The sequence below is a fragment of the Struthio camelus genome, chromosome 4, assembly GCF_040807025.1.
Source record: "Struthio camelus isolate bStrCam1 chromosome 4, bStrCam1.hap1, whole genome shotgun sequence".
In the NCBI taxonomy this organism is placed as follows: domain Eukaryota; kingdom Metazoa; phylum Chordata; class Aves; order Struthioniformes; family Struthionidae; genus Struthio; species Struthio camelus.
Window position 1 is genome coordinate 22764852 of NC_090945.1, and position 18781 is coordinate 22783632.

At 39.1% G+C, this 18781-nt stretch overlaps 1 protein-coding gene and 1 long non-coding RNA gene across 16 annotated transcripts in view; both read left to right on the forward strand.

Annotated features, from left to right (window-relative positions):
• Nucleotides 1-7384, forward strand: part of CAMK2D (calcium/calmodulin dependent protein kinase II delta) — a 191296-nt gene extending 183912 nt beyond the window's left edge. For 11 of the 15 annotated variants that reach the window (XM_068941771.1, XM_068941786.1, XM_068941773.1 and 8 more), the window contains 3 exons: nucleotides 267-495; nucleotides 4714-4763; nucleotides 5310-7384. In XM_068941771.1, coding sequence (XP_068797872.1) covers nucleotides 267-495; nucleotides 4714-4720 — 236 coding nt within the window. In that variant the 3' untranslated portion in view covers nucleotides 4721-4763; nucleotides 5310-7384. Of the gene's footprint in view, nucleotides 1-266; nucleotides 500-4713; nucleotides 5133-5309 lie in introns of those variants that run through there. The other 4 variants (XM_068941784.1, XM_068941785.1, XM_068941781.1 and 1 more) reach the window with 2 other exon arrangements.
• A 2829-nt stretch (nucleotides 7385-10213) lies between these two features.
• The window catches only part of LOC138067155 (uncharacterized), a 75220-nt gene continuing 66652 nt past the window's right edge, over nucleotides 10214-18781 (forward strand). Inside the window, exon 1 of the long non-coding RNA XR_011140873.1 lies at nucleotides 10214-10329. This is a non-coding gene — a long non-coding RNA (uncharacterized lncRNA). The remainder of the gene's footprint in view (nucleotides 10330-18781) is intronic.

Here is an 18781-nt window from a genome sequence, read left to right on the forward strand (position 1 = left end):
TTGGCACCTACACAGATAAAGTAATATATACTATTAAAAATTCAGTCGGTTTTCTTATGGGAAAGGGGAAAACATACTTCCTACTGCTACTGTACTCATTTCTACAATATATTTGAGCTAGTTGTGTATGATTATCAGTAAACAGTTTTTATTACTTCGTATCTGCTAAGCTTGATATCTTCATTTTGGAAAATGGGGTGAGGAAGGTATTTTGGCTTACTTAAAGAAAATTGATTTCATCCTCTATGTGTATGTTTGTTTCCTAGCTTTATCCAAAAGTAATAAGCCAATCCACACCATTATCCTAAATCCTCATGTCCACCTTGTTGGTGATGATGCTGCTTGCATTGCATATATACGACTGACACAATACATGGATGGAAGCGGGATGCCAAAGACTATGCAGTCAGAGGAGACGCGGGTCTGGCACCGTCGTGATGGGAAATGGCAAAATGTTCACTTTCACCGTTCAGGGTCACCAACAGTACCTATCAAGTAAGAAACAATTTCAGACCACAAGCCTAAGTTATGTAGGTCAGTCTAGATAGTCTAATAGCTGCTTTTGGCCTTAAAGCCTGTAAAACTGTCCTCTTGATGATGTAATTTCTTTGTGCTCATTTATGCAGTGTCTGTAGCGTGCATATAGTATTTGTGCAAATATTTTTAATAATAATGATTTTTGTTGTTGTCATTTTCGACCATGATGCCTACTGATCTTAGTCCCTGAACTAAGAGCTTGAAAAGCAGAAAAAAGTTTTAATGCGTCTAGCGCCTGATACAAGTTGCACAAAATAGAGGTGCAAAATCTCATTAGAGGGAACAGGGAGGACAGAAGGAATAAGAAGTGATAGGTTACATGGAGCTATTAGAGCTGGCGGGGAAATTTAAAGGGAAAAAATAACATTTTGCTGAAAAACTAAAATTTGCTCAGTATTTTCTGTGATTCCTAGCCATCTCTACCCTCTCAGGCCTAGCTGTGTTCTCTGCGAGTTGATCTTGAGCCAATTTATGTATTTACTTTATAAACTAAGACATACAGGTATCTATCATGTTCTCATCTCTTCTCCCACACTCCCTTTGCTGAACTACTGGACAATCACTGTTTCATAGTTGTTTCCCACCTACGTGGGTAAACTTCAAATCTCTCCTGTCATCATTTATCTGTTCAGTTTGTTGTGGTGTCTCTGCATATTGAGTCACAGCATGGCACCAGGGGTACGAGAGGGCATTCAGAAACCTGGATTCCTTGAGCCCGATTTTCAGCAGTGTAAATTAATGTCGACTGAGAGTTGCGATAACGAGATGAAGAGTCGGTCACAGCTTCTTCAAGAGGTTCTGCTGAAGTGCTTTGCTTTTCTTCTGCTAACAGCTTTCCCTAATGCTACCATGTCCCTTGGGGCCCAAGCTTGTTGACTTCTTCTCTAAGTAGACACACTCACATTAAACTATTTCCCAATTATAAAGCACTGGTACAGGCTTTACTTTGCTCAGGTGAAAGCCCTTTATGTAAGATGTAACTACATTTGTATGAGGTGTCTTAGTGTGGATAACAGCTGAATTTGCCAGCATGAGTGATAGGGGCTTCGATTTCATCTTTACCACTTCATCATGTCCTAAAATTGACTTCTTGCAACATCATTCTCCCATAAGAAATAGTATTCTATCAAGTAAGGAATACAATGGAATGAAGTGTTAAACTTCACTGGGGATGAAGAACTGGATTTTTTTGGAAAAAAAATAATTTGATTACCTAATAATAACTACTGTGTTTTATTTACAACTGTGAACTCAATGGGAGCAAGAACCATGCCATCCTTTGTTTTTTTGCATCCTGGTTGCACTGCCACTATTTAAACAGATAATATTGAAAGAATAGTTATATATACTTGAAATGTAATCTTACTGAGATTTTTTGGTGTTTTTGTAAAGGAGCTTTTTGTTAAGAAGTCTGACCTGGGTATCCATAGGGGCAGTACGTGTAAGTGAACCAGATTCACCCGGCCCAGTGCACCCTGGGCAATAAGTGTTTATATCAGAACGGCAGGCACTGGACTAGGTAGCACTCTCATCTTTTACATTTGGGGTATTTTTTGTGGTTCTGTTTTTTGTTTATGTGTTTTTTGTGTTTTTTTTTCTTCTTAGTTTATTTAACTTACACTAAAGCATATTTATAGGAAATAATCATGAAGATCCAAGAACAAGGTAGTTTATTACACTTATTCTTACACACCAAAACCAGAAGGGAACAAAATAGTCATCTTATGAAGATGATTCTCTAATCTATAAAAAAAAATCTATATTCATCTGCCCAGTAATGCCTGTACTGAATAGATTTTGCAGCTCCTTCTGTTTGAGGTACAAGTGTTGTAATAGGAGCTTCAATATTCCTGTAATATAGCAGGTGAGACAGTTGTTGCATGCTCTGCTCTGCACCTACTACTCCTATGAGCACTTGCCAGAGCTGGAGTTTCTCTGGAATTTAAAGGGCTCGTCTAGCTACCACAGAATAACCCCTGGCCCTGAGACTGCACAGAGAGAGAAGGCAAATCTCAGGAAAATGCAGTTGTGCATTCAGATCTGACATATGCCCCATGGGAGCTGTGCCAGTATTTAAGAGTCATGTAATGTCAGTTCTTTACTGCTGCTCGTGCTGTCTAATAAAAACAAGAGTTTCTGGGGCTGCTAAGGGTGGAATGGGTGAAAGAAAAAGGCTGAGAGAGAAATTTTTGAGCCCAGAGGTTTGTGTCTATGTCTGAGGGTGTTCTGAGCTCGTGGAGTCAGACAGAAGAAGAGATTTCAGGAATTTGAGAATATATCTGAACTGAAGAGGTCACATAGGAGAAGTAGCAACTCAGAGCTTTAGCGCATGGCTAGATTTTAAGGAGAGATGCTCTGAGGTTACAGTATAGCAATAGATAGAGCATCTGTTAGCCCAGGCAACATCATCGTGTGTAAATCCCTCACCTAACCTCCATTTTAAATTCAGAGGATTTTTTTGAACTTGCTTCTATTACTGTTCTAAAATATCATTGCTCCGATGGTTAAAAGCCTTGCTGTCAAGCCTAGATTTTTGTCATACACGCTATATCCTTGATTATTCTTATTTTATCATTGTCCTCCTTTATTACTGGAGACAGATATGCAGATAGGAGCTATTTTATGAAGGGCGATTTAGATCACCTCTCATCTTCCATTTTGGTAGGGTAAATAAAACATTTTTCCTTGGCTGGCTTTGTAGGATAGAATCTCCATTTTCCTAGTTACCTAAATAGCTCTTTGCTGCGGCTTTTCTGGTTTAAGGTTTGCCTTTTTATTAGCTTGAGTTCGTCTGAAATACTGCATGCAGTTGTGATCAGGTGCTAGTAGGGTGCTAGTAGGTGCTAGTATTCATCTTCACAGTTACTTCCTTCTCTCTGCTAAAAATGCCATGTCTGTTACGTTCTGGCATGATTTCTATGCTTTCGTCATCTACATCACATTAGCAGATCATCTGAGACAGACGTGTATTTATCCTAATCTGTCATGTCCAACCAATGAGCATATAGAAGCTTTGGCTGAGGGTGCAGCCTTATACTTCCTGTTATTAAACAAAATGTTTGTGGATTTGCCAGTCCTCAAGGTTATTTGGTGATTCTTGTACAATACTGCCCTTTTCCTCTGTATCTATAATGCCTTCCACCTTTGTGTAAATGAACTAAATGAGATGGTCCTATTGTGTGTGCGCTCAGGTCATTAACTAGACTAGTGAGTCTCCTGTACCCTGACAGCTGTCGTTTTTCTCTCAGTTATTTTACTTTGCATTCTTGCTTTAATCCCCATCTTCTCAAGTTTAGCTGGTAGCTTCCCCTGTGGTACCATGTCAGGATTCACCTGTAACTATTATGCCTGTCATAATGTCATGACTGTCTTTTAGAATGCCTTGAAGTTCACCTTTACTTTTCCCAGTTAAACCAGTAGTGCATAAATAACTCCAGTTTGGAAAATGACAGAAGTGTAGTTAAAGTATTGTTCCGTGTTATTGTTCCTCTCTTTTCTTGTATTTGAAGTTTTTGCAATCTACAACTATTTATTTCATTATTATCAATATGCAGTAGTTAATAATGACCCTTGTGCAATAGAAAAGCGTTTTATGCACATTGTCTGAAGAAAAAATTCAAATCTAATGAGCTTGCAGAAGCAGTTATAGCTGTGATCAGCTATAAATCTGAGGACAGAATCAAGCTTTTTGTAGCTATAGGTACCAGAAAAGCAGATGTTTCTTTGTGGCAATTAATTTTGGAAATGAATATGAGCACAAATTTCTATTTATTTTATATGTAATTTTTATTTGTACTTCTTACTGTGAGATAGACCAGCAACAGCTGACAAACTTTTGTTTCTGCCTGGTCCGTTTTTCTCTCTATTTGAGTGATTTGACTGATAATAGGAGGTCTTTCTCTGTATTCAGTCTTCTTAAGAATTTGTTGTGCTAATGTATTTTTGCAGAACTGTATCTGCATATAAACAAGGAGTGGTCTAAAATACCTACCTGCATGAGATAGGCAGTCGGCGGGCTATCGGACCTGAAACTGACTCTCAAAGCTAAATTTAGACTTGAGACTCCCAGGCTTATACTCACTCGCTTATCACACCTTTCTCTTTCTTATACTTTCATAAGTTAAATACCAAACAGCAGGAAGACTTAAGTAAAGAGTTTCTTCTGTGTTTGTACAGTGCCTAGCACAACGGGATCCCAGTCATGACTTCGGCCCCTAGATGCTACGGTAATGCAAATAATATTAACAAGCTGAATGAGTTAACTGCTGTCTTACACATTCCTTTTCTTTCATTTTCTCTTTACGTAATGTTTCTAGCATGTCTTGCATGTAAATGACACCTAGTTCTTCCTTGCTCTTCAGTCCGATTTTTGTATGAGAATCTGAGTGTCTGTAATGTACGTGTTAAGGAAGTAAGTTAAACTCAAAGGGAGGTTCACTTTTGAATTCTGACCTCGCTCCTTTGAGAAATTGATTAAGGCACTTTCGTGCCCTGCCTCAGTTTCCCTTTTTTCTTTTAACAGCTTCTCTGGCATGTTGTAAAGATTAAAAATGTCTGTAAAGTGGTTTGAAAAAATAAAAGTGTGTTTTGCCTGAGTGTTTGGGTTTTTTTCCTTTGTTTGGTTTTCTTCACAGTATTATGTTAAATGATCTGGAGAAGATTTTTATTTAATAGTGTTGGCTAACACTTGAGCATGTATTATTATCTGGTGGTGTTGTTACCTCAGTAATGGCAATCTTTTTTTTTTTTTTTTTTCTCCTTCCTCCTTCTAGCTAAAAATATCAGCGGTGCCGCTCTTGCATTATCTGTACCCAACGCACCTGGTTGATTACCATCTTGGCCATCCTGTTCCCTTCATGCATGTTTCTGAGTGCATGAAGCTGTGGAGGTTCTTCATGTAACACATTTGTGATGCACCATTTTGCTGCATATGCCATCTGTACACTGTTAACATTTCAATGAAGCTGATGTTCCATGCAAATAGAAAATAGCAAGGCATAAACGTCAAAAAACCATTTGGTGTACAGCAGTAGATACAGAATACATTTATCATTTTTTCTCCGCTTATGCCAAGTTTTGACAGACGACTTTAAAAACTGTCCCGTTTATTAAAAAAAAAAAACAAAAAACAAAAAAATACCCCCCCCCAATTCAATTACCCTCTTTTTTTAAGAACTGTTTTTTGACTCCTCCTTTTTCCCCACGTTCTTGGATTTTACTTTGGCTCTGGTAGAAAGGGATAGGATTTCCACTGACAGCTCTGTTACTGTAAAACAGATTTTTATTATGGCACGTAGATGGACAAAATTGCTGATAAATGTGGGAATGATCATACCTTGACTTTGTTCCAACTAGTTATTAGTCCATATAAACTGGAAAAATCTCATCATTTGCTGGCTTGGTCAGTTCTGAATTAACTGTCAATGATCTGGCTAAGTCAGCAACTTCTTTTTTTTCTTTGAGTCTTCACCTTTGCTTTCTTACTATGCTAATTGAAAATTTATATTGGATGTTAAAGCAAAAGTAAAAATTGTGAGGAACTAAGTGATGATTGAGAGGCAGGTTTTGATTATTGAAATGGATAAAGAAAAACAGATTTTTATTGCTTTTAGGGTGTCCTGTAAATTTAAGGAGGCTTTAGAATATTTTAAAATTTTGTTTAAGCTATAGCCCAGTTGTGTGGTTAGTATTCTCTAGGAATATTAGGCCTTAAAAGCTTAGCATGAAGAGTTTATTTACTTTCCAACGTAGCTGTTGCTTTTCTGGGAAATATATTATGAATACATCCGGTTTCTAATAAAACTATAGCACTTTACCACAGGTTTATTTGTTCCCCCTTCCTTTTTCCTTCCCCTTCTCCCCCCCCCCCCCCCCCCCAACTTGCTCTTGGCTTATTAAAATCATTGCACAGTGTGCAATATTAAGAACAACAATTTTCGCAGCATTACCAATTTGTTTGGACTTTTTATTCATGGCTGCAAAAATCTGTGCACTGTGCAGGGAATGCTTTCCTGTCAGTTTAGAACAGAAACCTCCTAACAGGGACTATTTTTGCTTCCCTTATGTATTTGTGAAAGTATATTCTTGCAAGCATTTAGATTTATTCCCTTCCAGTTATAATAGAAAAATACAGGGATTGATTATTTCTCTTTTTCATTTGTTAATTGTTTTATTACCAACAGGGCTAACTGTTTTCTGCAGCGCTGTATACTGCATGATATCTCAATCAATGTTCTTTTTAGCAGTTAACAATTTACAACTCTGCCGCTGGAAGTTTTTAAAATGGGAAAGCTTCCTAATTTGTATAATTTCACCTTTCTGTATTGATTACTGATCAAAAGCAGTTCTTAAACATTTTGGTGTTGTTACTAGTGGATGTATGGTAGATGGATTTAAGCTTCTCTAATAATTACTACATAATTTTAAACAATATATATTTAAAATAAGCATCTACAATAAATGTGTTGAGCCATATTAACTTGTCAATGGGATCTGTGAAAAAAGTAATGGCCTCCTTTTTTTTTTTTCTCATTCATTTTTATTTTTTTTGTGAAGCGGCTATAAGTGGCATAACTGTATTTAAAATTAACAAATTAGGTGTAGGGTGGTTTTTTATACATCTAACACAGCATGTGGTGTTGAAATATTACTGTAGATCAAGTTTGTCTTCCACACCGAGATGTGAGGAAATTGTGAATTGTTCTCTCCACCACAATTGAATTATACACTTAATCTTCTGTCATTTTGGAACACTGCAGTTTACCATGGGACACAGTGTACATATTTCTTGCCATAATGGTAAATGATGGATATATTTAAGGATTAATAAATTTGTGATTTCTGCTGACATTGTGCTTGCGTTTTAATTTCACAGTTAATTGTGGTTTTGCATTGGAAAATGTGTAGTGTCTGTTTTGAATTGAGAAATCAAAGGCACAGATACAGTCTCTTACAAGCCCAGCTTGCAATTTGAAACTACAAAAGTTTGCTTACCTGATTTGTCTTTTGATTAGTTCTTCCTAATCACCTTTTTTAAGGACCTCATTATATACTATTTATGCTGTACTTTTGTTGATGGTTTTTGCACATAGCTTGTACTTGTAGGTACGTTTTTAGAAATGATTTAGGGAGTTTGCACTTTTCTGTAGCCTTCTTGCTGTGTTCCATATGCTTGACCTGTAAGACAAGATGCTGTAGAAGCATTATTTTATGTTTACAGTTGCAGAGCTTAAAATGGATTGGAAGTACATAAATAGTTGAGATTTAAAATAACATACTAGTTTAAAAGCTTTCATGTGTACCTATTGTGATTTTTAGGCACTCAACTGATGCTGAGCCACAACTGGAAAGAGTCCTTCATACCATTAGAAAAAAGGGGCTGAGTGGGCGGAGGAGAGAACAGAGCTTCCGTCTTTCATGGGTCATGAAATACAGAGCTGAATTGTTTCTCCGGTTCCGTGCCAAGAGTAGCATAGTTATGAATCAGACTTATAGTTCTGGTTTCAGCGCGACTGTGATCCAGGAGTATTGCCTGTTGAAGGAGAGAGAGTATTCCTGTTCTATGAAAAATTCAGCACTTAAAGAATGCTTTTTTGGTGGCATTTTGCTATGTATATATGTATGTGTAAACAAAACCAAAAAATGGCTATGAGAGAGCTCAGAGATTTAGAATATTTCAGTGAGCCTCAAAGGAAATAAAAGTGGTTTAGTCTGTTGGGTAGTTTTATATTTTGTCATATCAATGCTAACTGCTTGGTTTACTCATTTTTTCAACTAAATGCTGCTCCAGAAATCAGTTTGACTTCTGTTTTAACTCTGCGTGCCTGCAGTAAGCCGTTTGAAAGCACTGGAATTACTACTAATGTACAGGTATGTAGATAAGAAGAGTCCAATGTATAAAGCATAATGACTACAAAGGGAGTGGGGAGAATATATTTACTAAGTAGCAAGTTGAGGATTTCGGAGGAGTGATTTTTTTTATTGGTTTGGATGTCTTTTTATGGCCTAATGTTTTAATGTGCTGCCTCCTGGTGGATTTCTGTAATCATGTTTTCTATTTAGGAGAGCGCAGGAAGAAGCGATTTGTTCTGAACGGAAAGGAACCCAGTGCTTTCATGTACTCTTTTTTAATGTGAGTAAGGAACAGAATGCTTCAGAGGCTAAAAATGTCCCGTTGCTGAATCTTGAATATACACTATACACATACCTAGAGGGATCAGACTGGTTCCATTTTCTGAAAACAGGCTCACAGGACACAGTTAAGAAAATAAACTTCTCTCTCCTGGAGTTCATTGTCGCAAAGATTAACTTCACTGTTTCTTCGGTGTGCTATTAGCCCTTTGTAATGTCTCCTGGGACTGTGTGCTCGCAGAAAACTTAGTTGTTTCATTTTTTCAGGGCTTTTTTCTTAATTTGTACAGTTGTATTTTATAAGCGTTAACTCTTCAACTCATCTTAGGAAAAGACCATTAGTCAAAAAATTAACCACAGTAGCTGGGGGAGCGATCCACATAGCTTCAGGAGATTCAGCTTCTTTCTTCCTTACAGATTTTTGGTAAAATACAGAGAACTCTGGGTGAAATTCAGAAAGGATGCAGAGGGTTAGAAGTCCAGTGCCTCAATGCCTAACTTCTAAATGCCTGTTTCCCCTGGAGACAGCTGCAGTAGTAGAGGCCTGACATGCCTGTACAGAAGTTTGAGGAGTGTTTGATCCCCATGAGACTTATCTCTACTGAGGACTATCTATGCTTCCTTTGTAAGGAATCCTCTTTATAGCCAGCGAGGACCCTTTCCCTCTCCCTGTCTCACACAGGTAGCAGTGGCTGAACAGGACGAGTAGGAGTGTTGTAAGGAACCGCTTCCAAGATAGCGTGCATATAAAATGAGGAAAACGCAGCAGTTCTACCTGTTTGTGCGCTCCAGAACAGCAGTACAAGGCTGCTTGTATCCAGCATGTTCTTGTCCAGACTCTGAGCCCAGGCAAAAGGCACTACAGAGAGTAAGTTTGGAGAAGAGGAGACTATTTAGTCCCAGAGTGTGAGGGGAGAAGCATCAGTGCAAAAAAGACATATTGATAGACAGCAAGGTTTACAAGGTAAAAGAGCTGTATATCCATGTTGCCAGAACCCAGCTAAGGGACTGAACCTTTTTATGTACTAAGTGGGAATTTGGCCCGTTTGGCCTTTCTCATAATGGCTTCTAATTAGTCAACACAGTTTGTAAGTGGGGCAAATGGTTGGGACAAGGTTCTCTTCCCTAGAGGGTTAAAACAGCAAGGGCTGAGTCTGCACAGCCACAGGATGTCATCCCAAAAATCAACTTAAATTGCACTCCAGGATTTGTCAGGAATCTCATGCACCTCATAACAGCTAAATACACTTGAGGTCTAGGTCTTACAATTACTCACATCTGTTATGCCTTGAACTCAACCCATAGTGGAAAGGTGCTGTCTCATGCAGAAAAAAACAGTGGTGTGCATAACCAGGTTTTCCTGCCAACTGTGAGGTATTTGCCAGTGTCATTGCAAGCCAGTGCAGGAGGGGGAGGGGAACAAAGTTACAATAAAGAGCTTCCTGCATTGAAGGAGAGTTCGGAGCGAACAAAACATCTCTGAGCAGAAAAGGAAGAGACCACTCCACCTTTTTACCACACCTTTTCCCACCTTTCTCAGGCATTTGTAGCATTGACTCTGAGAAGACACCTGCCCTGGACCAAGGCACTGGTAGTCACAGATGGCTAAGTGACACATGTAATCAAGGGACCATGCTGGCAACAACCAGCCTTATAGTGGAGGTAAGAGCCCATATTCCTGTGCCTGACAGCTTGTTTTTTAGGCAAAGATACTACTGAATGCTAGTATCTGAACTGAAGTGAAACCCTAAGTAAGGATGGAGAAGAGGTTGCTGCCAGCTACACGCCTCTGTGATGCTACAGCAAGGCACTAACTAAAACACCATTTAAAATTGTTGCCATGTGCTATGCACTGGAAGCACAGTAAGTACCAGGGCAAGAAACAAAGGTTTCAGCTATGGAACGTGATGGTAGGATAAGGATGCCTACAGTTTCAGTGAAGAAAAGTAAGAGTATATCAACACATTTGTGAAGGAGGATGCTCGTGGACTACTGAGCTCTTGCCTCCCTTGCTCAAGAGTCATTCTGGGGAATTACCTTAGGGCAAAGCAACTGCAAAGATCGAATTTCAGTTGTGTATAGACACAATGATGTTACCTTAGGTACTGGTGATATTGCCTATTCAGCCATGACATACTACTGCCCCATTTTTAGCGTGTGTTCTCTTCCTGTTGATGTATGTATATGTATTCCCTATGCTGGCTTTCTGAACATGGCAGCCACTAACTATTTCAAATACACTATACCACAGGATTCCCAAAGAAAATGCCACCATCCTCTGCTAGGTGATAGATGAGCCAAAAGTGTTATGGAGCTCATTGTATAAGCAAAATGGCATCACCCCTAGAAATTGGTGTAGGAAGCAGCTGATGATCTGTGCTACAACTGTCTGCAAAGTGTGAGAGGCTGTTATGGGTAAGAAGCTGCTCATCGTCCAGAGCATAGTATTAGGTCAGACAGCAGAGCTGCTCTGATTGATGTCACAGAAACTCTGACTTGTGCCCTGAATGAAACAGGTTGAATAGTGTGTCATAAAACCTGAATATGAAGACTGGTAGAGACAGTGTTAGATTTAGCACAAGGTTCCCCCTCATGCTCAGTGCATATCCCTGGAACATGCACTTCACTTTATTTATCACAATTGTCCTTTTGCTCAGCAGGCCTGTCCTTATCCTGGCTACTCATGACTCTCCTCCTTTCTTATGATACTAGGTTAATCCATTCAGGCGGTCCCTGAATTATCACAGTAGCCTGTGATAGCGAGATGCCTTTCTAATAGTCCTCTTTGCAAAGCCGCTGTGCTGAGTTGTGATTGACTTGTATGTCCTTCCATTGTCAGAAAACCTGTCTTGAATTCAGTTTTCACCCTCTCACTGCATGTTTTGTTGTGCCCCCATGTTTGTTTTCTGAGGATTGTAAGTGATGCCTCCACTTTGCGCTGCCCTGAAGGAGAGATTTGTGAACATCAGGAGCTTAGTGACTTGTCGGCATGCTTGTTTAACTTCCTCAGGCAAAATAGGTATCTGAACATCTGCTCTCTGAACTGCACTAGAGTTTTAGCATGAGCTGAGAACACAGCTATTCTGCCATCCTCTAAATGCCTCTGGGCCTACACTGAAAGAAAACTTTAAGTGCTTTGGGCACTTCAAAAATCAAGAAATGTGGACACCTCTTCAGAAGGGCTAATAGCTGAGCATTAGTTTTGTAATCACAGTTTTGGATGCGGCTCCAGTTCTGCCTGATTCCTGCCTCAGATCCCAGTGATACTGCTAAGGGATGTAGCTTGTTATGTTTCCTTATTTATGAATTCCTTTTTGAAGGGCTGTCTGGCAGAACAATTCCATGAGGGTGGAAGGAGAATGGCACTCATCTTGTATTTGAGAGCGTGGCATGGTCCTCCTACTCAAGGACTGTGGCATACATAAACAACAAAAGAGGAAGATAAAATGCGTAAGTTGTCCTGAGAGCAGCAGCCATCTTTCTCTCAGAGAGCGCTCAAACCACCAGGTTACCGGCTACCATTGAGTAGAAGAAATGAAACTCCGCTATGGATATTGGGTAGTAATGCGAGGCTCAGGCTATAGTTGTGCATTGCTAAGCTGTCCGTTTTGTTAAGAATGACTTGCCTCAGTACACAAGCAAAAGCAAATGCTAGATTCCTGGGACACTCTCAATTCAAAAATGAGATACAGGTCACCCGCAGACTAGATATCAGGAAACTAAGTTCTACTGTAGGCCCATACTAAGGGCTTACATCCTTTTTTTTTCCAGATCTGAGACCAAATACATTTTACTTTCAGCAATCATCCCCCCAAATGCTAAGGGCTTCCCTAGTGGGGCTATATTATCCCTACAGACTTTAGGAAACTGAGCATCTTCTGAATTGGGCGTCTGTTGAGTTCACGTGACTTTGTGTCTGTCTTTTTAAACAATGTTTGTTCATGATATTGAAAAGATAGTTTAAAAATGGTCCTGGGAAAAGTACAGTTCTCAACACAGCTTTCATATGCAGCATCCTGAGATGCTGACATTGGTCACAAGAGGATTCTAACTGAAGGAGATTGAGTGGCGTGTTGGGAGGAGAGAAAAGCGACAGACCAAAACTTTGAGATATCCAGTAATCAGCAGCTCTTTTATTGGTTCACTTAACTCATACACAGACAATGACAGTGGATCACAACTCTTGCAGGAAAACAAAACGTTTAAGCAGGTTAGCTAAACGGTGCTCCAAGCAAAGAGGGCGGTGGCCTAGCCTCGCAGGAGGGCTCCTTAGATACAGCAAAAAGAACGTTCTTCTCCAAATACCTCATCTAAAACAAGGGAAAAGTACCTTTGCATATTTCAGTCTCTAGCTTTCTCTTTCCCTTTCTTACATGCACACAAGAGAAGGTAAGCTATAAGCAATCAGTTATTAGCTTCTTTTGTTTTTAAAGTGACACACAGATATTCCTTTGGCTTTGATCAAAATATTTTAAAGTAACATATTCTAGTAAATTAGGAAGATGGTTTATTTATTAAATGAATGTGTAAATAGTTTGGAAAGCAAAACAGTAAAACAGTGACAGGGTGTCTGTTTGCTCTTTCTGAATAACTGATTGCTTGACTTTATTTTCTGAGTCCTAGCAGCTGCCCACATTAATTTATGAAACCTCCACAGACAGCACTCCCTAAATCTAACACTACTGAAAAGACTTACTCTGAATAGGAGTTTGAATACAGCAGGGTATCTTTACGTGCAATAATAGGGATTGGTAGCATGCCTGATCTTGTATTTGCAGGCTTACTTCTGATCCTTTGGTCGGCCTTGTGGCTGCCTGTAGGTATAGTGTGTGTATGTGCACTTCTGACTCTGACAGGGCAATTTCCATATTCATACCCTCATTACTATTCTTTATGTTGGTAATTTTCACACTGTGTCACTGGACTCCGGAGAACATGTGAACTAAGGGGTTCTGTGAAGGTTAACTAAAATTAGCCTATTGTTAAGAGTTTAAATTCACTCTAATCATTGGAAAAAAAACAATCTAGCTGTCTCTCTCAGGTAGTTTTTCTTGATAACTTTACCTGTGTCAGAACAATGACTATTCTGGTCCTTACATACATGTGTTTTAAGAACCCTGAACTAATAACTAGTTTCTGCAATCTCAGAGGGGCCTTGCTGAGGCAGTTCTGTTCAGGCTTACTCACCTGCAGGAACAGTCTTTGCACCTCCAGGTCAGTTCCTCACCGTTTTCACAACATGATCAAAGTGTCCCAGGAGTCTGAAATCGTGAGAGAAAGATGGAAAACTGCAGGTTAGGGGACTCATTAGAATAGTATAGTGCTCCTATGTGCTGGCAGTCAAAACCAAAAAAAACGTAATTTCAAAATGTTTACAGCAATACTCTCGCTCAAATAAATCCTAAAGAGCAGTGCTAGATTTTTTTAATTCCACCTTTACCACTTAGAGCAGTGATTACAACGAGGGAAGAGGGAGGGAATATTACTATACAACCTATTCATCCTTTAATAGAATTATTTAACTGGTAAAACCTTGACACTCCAAGAAATGCTAGCGTTGCAGGCTGATGTATGCTGGCCCATTATGAGAACCCTTGAAGTGAAATGCCTCTAAAAGCCATCACTGCAGTTTGAAATAGATCTGGGTGTTCTGTAAAGCAGATGCAGATGAATCTGCAAAGCCTGATTCATCAAACCTGATTTTTTTGAGTTTATGTTTGGAAACATAGATGTAGGCACAAGAGTGATTGTTTCTACGGGCATTGTTTATTTCCTGCTGGAACCAAACCACTTTAAATAAATAATTAAATATTCTACAATCCAGGCAGAAAAGTACGTGCACACTGATTTCTGGGCCTGGTTGTACAGCATTTGACTGTGATATGGAAGACACAAGTAGGAGGTTTTGTTCTTTGTCATGCAGGCTGGAATCTAAGTGTAGGTGTTCCTTGTGCAATGTCAATGCCATAAGCCCTAAGAGAATATTTCTCTCTCTCTCTTTTTTTTTTTCTCCCCCTACCAAAAAATAAGTAGGAAAGGATCTAGTTTTTATTTTAATGCAGATCAAATAATCCCAATAATGAAAATAGCAGAACAGAACCTTTGCTTCTGGGCAGCTGTCACCCAAAGGTGCTACGAAGACGGAAACATGCCATGGTTAATACAAAGTTGAGGTCAGGAGGCATTACAGGTCTCTTTACTTAAATAAATTCGTATGTTTGATGATTTCAATATGTGAACAGGTACATATATCATAAAGGCTTTCCCTATATTAAGTCGTCAGTTGGTACATTACTGATCTCTTCTTCAATGGGTTTCTCAAGATCAGGGCTCTGAGGTACGCTACGAGGCAACATAGGAGAGTAATTGCTCTCTCATCTGTGGTTAAATAGAGGATCTTCGTGTTTTAGTCCTGTCAAATTGACATCTTTCTGCATCACTATGTCCCAGCTCTTTGAGGCATAAGACCAGCTTTTCACACATAAAAAGGCAGAGCTACTTTACATCGCAGAAGTCTTATACAATCTGCCAAAAGTGTGTAACAGGAGTACTTCAGAGAATGGAAGTGCCAGAGGTATTAAGAGTATACCATTTTCATTAAAATGCCTTAGCAGTTCACAGTACTTATCTCTGAGAATGAGTAGCTGGCACCAAGATCTAAGTGTTTTAGAGAAGCAAGAAGAGAAAGCAGTCTGAGGCTTCTCTTTTACTAGATCTTTTCAGTTATCTGTCAGAATACGGTGCTGCTACTCCCTGCTCCACCACTCAGATGCTCACCTCTTCCCTCCACTCTGTAGAGCTTGTTCTCTGCCTTCCTCTGATTCCTTCTTTTCGGTACATGTCTCCTTACCAAATCATCTCATCCTCCCCCAGCAAGACACCTAAAGTTACTACTACGTGATATTTACTATGTTAAAAATACTGTGCTGATGTGAGCTACTCCTGAAAATGAATCAGTTCGTTTTATGACTGAAACTCTACTTCCTCCATTCTCCTTCTCTGTTCTGCAGACAGCTTATCTTTTGTCTCTTTTACATGAGGCCAATTCCACAGTCAATAACTGGAACAATAGACAGTATTACTAGTTACAGTGCTGTGGTGTTTCATTGGAAAGCTTTTAAAAACATTAGCTAATTGATCCTTGCCATGTCACTGTAATGTGAGCATCAACCACACAGTTTTATGGGTATAAAAACGGAGAGATGATACAATTTGCTCAAGGCCACAAAGAAAGATAACAGAGGCTACGGGTTTCTAGGTACAAGGCTGAGTTTCATCCCTCGAATGTCACAGTTTTTACAGTCTCCGTATGAAGGATTTATAGTTGGAATTATAAGCACAGCTTAAAGGATAGCCTTACACTTCCTCACTGCATTGCAGATAGTGCGTCATGGTTGGTAGCACTTGAGTGCTTTCCTGATCCTTGTAACAGGAACCTTTCAGCTTTCCAAATCAGTAGGAAAGAGGCAGTATCCCAAGTAGATTCCCTCCAGTACGTAAAGTTCACTTCTATCCTAGCAATTAAAATTGTGCGGCAGTTCTCAAATCTGAGAAGGTCACATCACATAGGCCCATTCTGAGGGCAATATTTGAATCGAGTGTGGCAGCAAGGTACTGCTGTTCTCTACAGAGCACATGCCCTATGAGTTTTGAAGATCCTATCAGTTAATTATACTAGCTAAAGCCAACTTCCTCCTTCTGTCAGCAGTTTGACACCAGTATATCTGCAAAACATTAGCAATATTTTCTCTTCGTAGGCTCTCAAAAAAGCAACAACAGAACCAGAAATCCTTCCCAGAAAACCCCAAAACTAAAGTTAATTACACTTTTTTGTCAATGATACTGACCTACAGAAACAAAAAGAACTTGATCTGATTTTTAGATGCCAGATCAATCTTTCTGAGCTGGTAATTAGACAAATAAAGGAGATTGAGATAATGATGATTAATGGAGAAGATGTAATTACAGGGTTTTCGATTTTATAGTGACTTAGTTAAAGTGTAGTGCTACAGCACGAGCATGCACAGTCTGAATCAGAAGAAAAGGTTGTCTGTTACGTATTTTTGCAGAAGTGGCTTCTTATAAAGTCCTTGAGTAATTTAAATGGAGTTTTTCAAGCTTCCCACTTCCAGGAGCCTTCTTGATTTCTGCCAAAATAGGTGCATTGATACTTGCTCAGTTAAAAAAAAGTACTTCGGTTAGAAAATATTTAGTGAGCTGCTACAGTGAAGGATCATCTTTGTGGTCAGTTCCCCCCACCATGAAAAGACCCTTACTCTGTAAAGAAGCAAGACAAAGGGAACCAGATAAATGCAGTATTCTTTTTTCAGATAAGGGCTAAGGCCTAAGAGAAATTTAAAGACTACTAATAGCCTGTATTAGGAGATAATACTAGATTTTCTGGGGCCTGCTCCAAGTTCCTGAGCGCAAAATAATCAGTATTGCTACCTAGGTCGTTGCTGTGAGAGTCTGTCAGTTGGCTCTTGTTACAGAAAGATCAGATTCTTTGATCTGGCTGAAAATCCTTAAAGCAATCCCAATGCTAACATAGCGTAGCCAGACAGATAATTGGTTTCTTCCACTTGTAGTCAAGTGTGAAAGGAAGGGGGAGCTAGAAAACAGTGAACATTCCTATCCTTCATCCTGTCATCTGTAGAATGGGCCTAGTGCCCAGCTTGTATGGCTCCAGTCAAGTTATTTGAGATGTACACAGATAAATTTGACCAAAAAATCTCATTTTTATAAAATAGTGCATCCTTGAAGTTCTGCTCTGCGGCCAGAATCTGGTGTGATCAGTTGTTCCATCACGTGAAATTAATCTCAGAGGGAGCATTCATCAATTCTGAGACAATTCATTACAGAACCTACTTTTTAATGTTGGCAGCAATGACAGCTATTGTTGTTGTTGTTGTTGTTGTTGTTATTTCAAGTCTGCACGACATACATAAATGTATACTTATATCTATGGGAAACATTCATTTTGCTGTCTCTGCTGCCAGCCAGTCTATCTCCTTTCAGCAGTCAGCTGAGGTCAGGTGAGTGAGAAAAGAGATGCTTTTGCTTAATAATTTGGGATAATATTTGAGAAGTTTCTAAATAGGAATACACTTTTTCCAGCTGAGCTGCAACTTCTCATAAAACCTTGGTTTCGGAGACTGAGACAATGGTTATGAGGAGATAAAATGGACGTGTGAGAGAGAAAAATGTGTGTTCACATCTTCCATATCTTCTTTAAACTATAATTTTTCACCTCTTTCTCCTTTTCAATAAAACAGTAAGGTGTGAATATAGTGGTAGCTGACAGTACAGAGATAATGCAGCAAAGGTGTTGGCTTTCTTATCCTCTTCTACAATACATACCTTCTTTGAACTGTACTTATCAATTCAAAGTATCATTGGTACTGGTGAGGTGAGGGAAGCTGCAGAATAATACAACTGCTTTATAGGCATTGTACAGGAAAAAGCTCAGCTTTCATTTTGAAAAAGGAGATGATTTTTAGAAATGTCTAATGAACGTGCAGATGTTTCTAGGAAGGTATAGGACTTGTACTCTAGGTTGCTTGGAAAGTCTCATCATTTTTCTTGCTTGGATATCCTAAAAACAGGAGCTGACTGCTAAAAGATTTCATTTAGGGTTTTCATTGGTTTCAATTCCTATTTCAAGAGTCTGTGAAAGACCAAAAGACTGTACATCTGTAAAGACGGATTTTTTTTAGTATAAATCCCAAGGGTTAAATTTAAGATGTCTTCCAACAATTCATTTCAATGACCTTCTTCTAGTCGTCTTAATATATGCCTAAGTGATATCTGGCGGCAGAAATTGGTTACCTCTGATAAAAAGAGGGAACAGTATTGTTTTGGAGCCCATCCAAAATTGCCTAAGGGGATTTTGATTGTTAACATTTTATCTCTCTTAGTACATTCTGGTTGTAATTTCAGCAGCTTGTGCAAAGAGTTTTTTTTTTTTTTTATTGCTATACTAATGCCTCAAGGTGTGGATATGAATACATCACGTACTGGCAAATGGCAACCTACTGGTGAAAAATTCCATCAATGATGGATATAAAAGTTGAGGCTGCATCAGAAACTGTAACAAACAGATAAAATGCATGCT